Consider the following 7016-nt stretch of genomic DNA (forward strand, 5'->3'; position numbering starts at 1 on the left):
TCTCTTCTGATACCCACTGTAGATTTTTTTTTTCTTTCCTGTCTTTTTAATTACCTTTCTTATGTCGGATATTATTGATGTCATTCCACAACTCATTGGGTCTTCAGTCATTAGTGTTCAATAAGTAAAATCTTGTCTTAAAATGTTCTCAAAATTCAGGTGGGATATACTCAAGGTCAGATTTTGGTTCTCATGGATTGGTGCTAATTTTCTTCAGCTTTAACCTGATTGGCACAGAAGCTATTGATGATCTGTCCAGCCAGCCCCTACCCTTCTTTCAGTTGATGATACCGCACTTCTCCATTGTCTCCTCCTATAGATAGAGTCCATTTGAATCCTGTATATACACACCATCTAGTGATGTCCATGTGTTAGTCACTGTTTATTTTGTTTGGGAAAAAAGACATTTGCAATGAAAAAGTTGTTAATCTTTCAAAATTCTGTCAAGCAATCTCCAGCTTCATTTCTATTACCAAACCCATATTGTTGAGCTTCTGATTTTTCCTCTGTTTCTAATGTCCCCATCCTAATAACCAAACATTACTTATGCATTTGATTACATGTTTGATCAATTTCAGACTGAAGAAGTCGGTGAGGTTTTTCAATTTCTGATCCAATGACTTTAATGGTTGGTGCATCAATTTGAGTAAAAGTTGTTTTAGATAGACGTCTTTATATGTGTATGTACATATTAACCTATCCCAGATAGCATTGTACTTCAGAATTGACCTTGAACTAGTTTCTTAAACTACCAAAGCAATAGATATTACTATAATTGTTATTAATTTCTGTTGAGTCAGGTATGACTCGTGGTGATGCCATAAGGTACAGAGTAAAACTCTCCTGTAGGATTTTCTTGCATGTAATATTAACAGAAGTGAATTATCACACCTTTCCTTCCATGGTACTGCTAGGTGACTTTGAACCAGCATCGTTAAGTTAGTAGTGAAGTGCAAAACTGACCATGTCACACAGGGACCTAAAGAAATAGAGAGAGCAATGATCTGTAAAACCTCAGTGTAGACTCACTCAGGAGCAACGACAACAGCAACTAACATGGAGCCTTGGAATAAGTACCTTCGGATAAGTGTCTTGATATGATGATTCCACTGATAGATGCAACCTGCCTTGTCTTCTGCAACGTTTTGAAAAATTTCATTTGCATTACCATTACAAAGAGAACGCATAATGAATGTAAACATTCAGGCATTCTTATCAGTGTTTCATATACCGTAAATTCATTTAATGATTAATTTTCACATCGATTTGAAGATGGATGATTATCCTTATTTCATAACGATTAAACAGAAAATTTGATAGAATACATCTTTCTGCTAAGATTTATAAGTTTTGTAAGATTTATAAAATCAGATTTTTTTAGATCTAACCCTAAAGCGAGAAATTTTTTAACTGCGCCATAACACTGCAAGAAGCTTGAAAGCATTATTAGCATAGCATATGTAGACGAGATTCATGCAAAATAGAAAATGGTATCACTTTGATAGGGACAAATCCAATTCTGTAGTTTAATCACAATCACAACAGTTCCCAACTCTCTCTTATTAAGCATCTTCTGTGTGCATTAAAAAAAAAAAATCCACCCCACCCCGACCCCCCAAACCAATTTCAGGCAATGTAATTCTTCTAACACAGGAACCCAAGGGTGAATATTGTGGTCTGAACTGTTAATCCGATATTTCATAAGACAAAAAGAGAAGTTGAAAGGGTAATATTGACTTCAAGTTTTCTGTCCCTAGGACCCTGAATTTGCCTGGAGGAATGTCTTCTTGTTGTTGTTTGCCATTAACACGCTGTGCTTGATCTTCTATCTCTTATTTGGAAAAGCAGATGTTCAGGACTGGGCTAAAGAAAAGAAACTCACTCGTTTATGAAGGTACGGAATAATGGTGTCCACTATGGTTCTAATTACAGTACATGACTTAGGGTTTTAACCCCATGTCTTACTTCTTTCTTAGTTACTCTACGTTGGATGGAAAACTCATTAGGCACCTTCTTTCATGGATGGGAAGGCTTCCGTATGAAAATACCCAGGGGAAGAATTTTGTTTGCTGTGTTTCTTTTCAAATACAAGATCAGCTCTCTCTTTAATTTGGATTTTCTTTGAGAAAAAAAATTAGCTGAATTAAAATTCAAATAAAATGATACTAAAATCACAGTGGTCAGCTTCATGAAATTATCAATAGATGCCGAGTTGTTGTGTGAGAATTAAGGGGGAAAATTCGGAGTTTCTGGACCTGGAAATAAGAATCCTTACTCGAAGGTGAGAATTTTGACTTTTCCTCACTGTGGAAATAAATACCAGTTTATATTTTTCTGCATTGGATATGGTCCATTTTCTCCTTCCTGCCAGTGCTCCAATCCCCATCGTGTTCCCTCTCCATCATCCCACAATCCCTTATCTACTTGTATTTGTTGGGAAATAACGTAACATTTTCTAGTTTAACAATTGCTGGCGTTTTCTGTGAACAATTCATTGACATAAATTACATGAGCCGCGTTATGCAGCCATTTCCCAGGTAAACCCAAAGTTTCCCGGAAAGGAATGATGAAAATAGCTTAGATTCAACAAGAGATAATTCCCATTTTAGCACTGTGTGTGCACACATGACACGAGTACAGAAAAACAAGCTAGGGGCCATTTCCCCCTAAACAAATATAGACTATTAAATTACATTCAGGAACTGTAGTCGAGAAACCCTGGTGGTGTGGCGCGCCATGAGTGGGCTGCAGTTTGAAGGCATCAATGGCTTCGCAGGAGGAGGAGGCCGATGGCGTTGAATCTGTTGTGTTGTTGTTGTTGTTGTGTAATGGTAGCACATCCTTTGCCATCAAGTCAATTCCAACTCATGTCTACTCACTGTATGAGAGTAGAATTGCTCAATAGGAACACTAATTAAGCTCCAATAAATGGCCAATTCAGCTAAAAAAGCGCACTCCCCTTTGTGTGTTTGGACCCACCTGGATGATACCCTTCCCCAACATGTAGCCAGATCTCTTTTGAAGCACAAACCAATGCATTGCGCATGTTCCTTGCTCCCCTTATCACAATATGCTTGACCCTATAAGGTTGCTATGCATCAGCATCTACTCCATGGCAGTGAGTTTGGTTTCAGAATGAATTTAGAGTTTTGGGAAGCTTACCATCATCATGGGAATGGTATCATAAGCCCACCTAATTCAAACTATGAAAAGAGCCCTCCACAATTTCCTGGGTGGGAAATTCCTGTCCAGCCAGCAACCACTGGAAGCAGTACTTCTTTGAAGTCCATAACCTCCCTCCCTCCCCTCCCCATGTTCCACTCCATCCCCCTGTGCAAACCAACTAATGTCTCTGAGATTGGCTCTTGGTTAGTCGTTCCATTTCTTGGCACCTATATACAGAGAATCTCTCCCCTTCTTAGGATTTGAGTTAGTTAATTGTGCCAACCTGGCTGATAATCACATGTGGGGCTAATTGAAAGGCAGAGGGATAAATGGGCGGTGAGCCTCGCCTTTCTAGTTCTCGGGTCTCTTGCTTTGTGATGGTTGCACCGGGTGCAGCTGCCTTAGCAGTTCCCTGCTTCAGCTTGCAAGGCTGACTTCCTACAAGACATCCCCAAGGAGAAGCCACATGGACCTATCCCGATGCAGCCCTGGGTGCTGGAGCAGCCGTGTGGAGACCCCTGCTAGTGCTGAGATGCTTATTCGTTCACTGACTCAGCTTTCCTCCTGCAGTCGGCATCATTGCCTCTGTTTTGTGAGGTGGAGGACTTTGTGGATTGGTGTTGGGTTAATGGGTTAATGTTGGACTTGTGGGCTTGAGCAGCATTGGGTTGGGATGTTTTCATGATGCACACTTTCTTTACATAAAACTCTCTTATACATGAGTTGCTGTGGATTTGTTTCTCTAAAGTACCTAGACTAATACAGGATTCAACCTAAACAAGTGAAAATCTTGCTGGATTTAAAATACTCATTTAGGATCTTGAGAAAGTGTAAATACTTCTGAGCTGTTGACCCACTGTTGACACATTTGTTCACAATCATCACTCAGTAGTCACTATGCTACAATATAAGGCGACAAAGACATGATTTTACCATCGAGGAATTTAAATCCAAGAAGGAAAAATAGACGTGAAAATGAAACAGTGACAAACATCGAAGTTGGAGGATTTGTGTATTAATTCAACAAATTGTTTAATGATTGCTTAATATGTGTGTGCTACTCACTGTTTCTTGTACACATGAGCACAGTAATCCTCTCTCAGGGTTCAATATTATTTCATTCTTTTGAAATGTCTGTGGTGAATCTTTGAAAGATGAAGTGCTGTAATTATCAAATTTAGTATAACCACCCTTATTGAATATGTTGACTTGGTATTAAAGGAATACTGGATAGCAGAGAATTAGTCACTAATGAAAGCAACAGGGGAACTTGCTTTAAGGAACCAGGCAATTTTCAAAAGGATTTCAAACAGAATTTTTCTAAATCAAACAAACAAACACAAACCATACAAACCGTAGCTAAGAGCAAGTAGGAAGATTTCAAAAAGGCTAGCCACAAGTAAGATTGTGAGTAGAATATTGCCTCAGAAACATTTCATGTGTCTTTGGTAAAATTTTTATTTTATCTCTCTGGGTCCCTGTCCTGTAGTTTTTACTGGTTAATTCTCCACATCCTATAATCCATATTTTACCTCAGATTAGATTACATCCATTCAAAATTCTGGTTATTGCAATAATTGGAGAAAGTTAAAAGAAGTCATTACATGAATGGTCATGATTTAAATTGTAAGCCCTCCAAGTTGCATTTTCCACATCTTAAGAAGAAGAAGTCATTCCATGTCCTTATGGATTCTTTTATGAAGCGGGAAATATATTATAATACCCTAAATACCCCAAAAGGCTTATTGAAGCATAAATGTCACTTTGAAAGCCAGCAAGATTAATTAATCACCTCATGATTAACCCTAAACATTTTCAATGTTGGTTACATAAGCCTTCATATCTAGTCGAATGTGGTTAACAAGAGCTAAGTAGCTTCCATGAAAGAAAAATCCTGTGCTATCAAATAAAACTGAAATTTGGAAGGCACCACTCACCCGAGACATGAAAGATAGAAGGTCATCTTATGATTTGTCAGGGGAATCCACCAGCAACAAAGATGGCAAAGGGCCCCAGTGTTCTCCTGACCAGAAGAGGGAAGCATGTTCTAGGTGAGACAGCCAGGCTTGGAACTCTTCCTCTTTCCTGTCAATAAACCCTCTGATATGTTGAGTTGCCCAGTGATTACAAGTGTGTGTTTTACTCCAGAAGACCTAAGTTAAAATTCTGCTCCTTCATTTAGTAATTGTGTAATCTTGGATAAGTTGTTGATCTCTTTGTGTCTCTGTTATCGTCTGTGTGAAATGAGAATAATTATAGGCAGTTGAATAACAAGATTTTTCTGAGGCTATCATGAAACAGTCAGTGTAAAGGATATTGTATAAAAGCAATAACTATAAATGTGTAAACAAAGGTTTAGAACTTTTAGTAACGACTAAAGTACTCTTGCCCATTACATTACTAGGTAAGTATTAAGGCATCAATTAACGGATGTAGCAATGCTGATGAGTCGATATCTTTTCATTGGGGGGGAGTCCATTTGACCCAACTTGAGAACTGATCCGTTAATTCCACAACCAGAAAAAACACAAAACAAGCAGGCAAGCAAACAAACAAACCACAGTAATTCTTGGACATGTGCATTCATTCTGGAACCACTGATACGTAGAAAACTTCTGGTCCCTGTGCTGTGCTTTGGACAACCTAAATGACAATGCGCAAGGTTACTCTAGTGTTTAGTCTGCAAGTGGAATGACGAGGGTCAGGACTGAGAACATGAACAGGCCAGCACCAACCACACACTTAACTCCAAATATTGTAACAAAATAACCAGTAGAGAGTGGAGCTAAGAAGGAGCCATAGTTGAGGGACCTGAGGATGTTTACCTGGGTTTCAAGACTCCACTTATACACGGGGGCCTAGAGGGCAAAAAGAAGCTCATGTTCATTTGACTTTAGTTAGACGATTGATCAGACATAAAAGTAAAAATCCTGGGGAGCTTTTCTTCCTGTTCCTTCTCTCCAATTCCTCCAATCTACCAGTTTCATTAAAAAACCTAAATGTGTGCTCAACAAATGTTTTCCTTTTATCCTGATTGAATGAAGGAGCCTTTTATAGAGCTTGTAGGGAAGACTCATGGTGAAGCTCCAGGACAGAGTAGCTCCTGGGTTCACTACAGTTCAGAAATGAATTGAAGGAAGTGAGAGTTTGAGTGAAGACGGGAAGAATCCTATAAAGCAGACAACATCACATGTAATGTGTTAAAAAAAAAAAAAGCGGTGGAAGAAACAAAGACAAAGTACACATAAATCCAGGATGCTTACTTGTGAAAATTTTATTTTTCCAGGTCTGGAAAGTTTTCTGTCTTTGACAGGGTGTAGTATTACCACTATTCTATGGCCCATTTTACTGTTAACTATTTGAGTGTTCCTTCTTTGAAGGAGCGCTGGTGGTATCATGGATGAAGCATTGGTCTACAAAGGCAAGGTTGGAGTTTCAAACCCATTTGCCTCCCAGTGGGAGGAAGATGATGCTCTTTGCTACCACAAAGATTTAAATATCAGAAACCCCAAGGAGCAGCTCTACTGTGTCAGCATCTACTAGGTGGCATTGAGGTTAATTTTTAGTATGTATCTCTTGTGACATATTTCTACCTAACACAGGTTCCTTTTTTCCTGTACATGTATATACTTATAGAGACATATATAGACACACCGCTATAGAGACATATATAAATTACTCATTTAGTAGTATTGTTTCTTTTATTATAACTTGGTGTTGTAAAACAGTCATTAAGATTAAGGAGATTAGTATTAAGGTAGCAGAAGGACATTGGGCCTCCACTCAAGTACTCCCTCAACGTAAGAATACTTTCTCCTATTAAATTGGCATTCTATGATGCTCACCTTCCC

The 7016-nt window shown here is 38.6% G+C and overlaps 1 protein-coding gene across 3 annotated transcripts in view; it reads left to right on the plus strand.

The window, feature by feature from the left end:
* The window catches only part of SLC17A3 (solute carrier family 17 member 3), a 59140-nt gene extending 56964 nt beyond the window's left edge, over positions 1 to 2176 (plus strand). For all 3 annotated transcript variants that reach the window (XM_045295723.1, XM_045295724.1, XM_004712482.2), the window contains 2 exons: positions 1758 to 1894; positions 1977 to 2176. In XM_045295723.1, coding sequence (XP_045151658.1) covers positions 1758 to 1892 — 135 coding nt within the window. In that variant the 3' untranslated portion in view covers positions 1893 to 1894; positions 1977 to 2176. The remainder of the gene's footprint in view (positions 1 to 1757; positions 1895 to 1976) is intronic.
* The last annotated feature ends 4840 nt before the right edge of the window (positions 2177 to 7016 follow it).

Source organism: Echinops telfairi, unplaced genomic scaffold (genome assembly GCF_000313985.2).
Source record: "Echinops telfairi isolate 266 unplaced genomic scaffold, ASM31398v2 ScPeMD7_5868;HRSCAF=6743_0, whole genome shotgun sequence".
Lineage (NCBI taxonomy): Eukaryota > Metazoa > Chordata > Mammalia > Afrosoricida > Tenrecidae > Echinops > Echinops telfairi.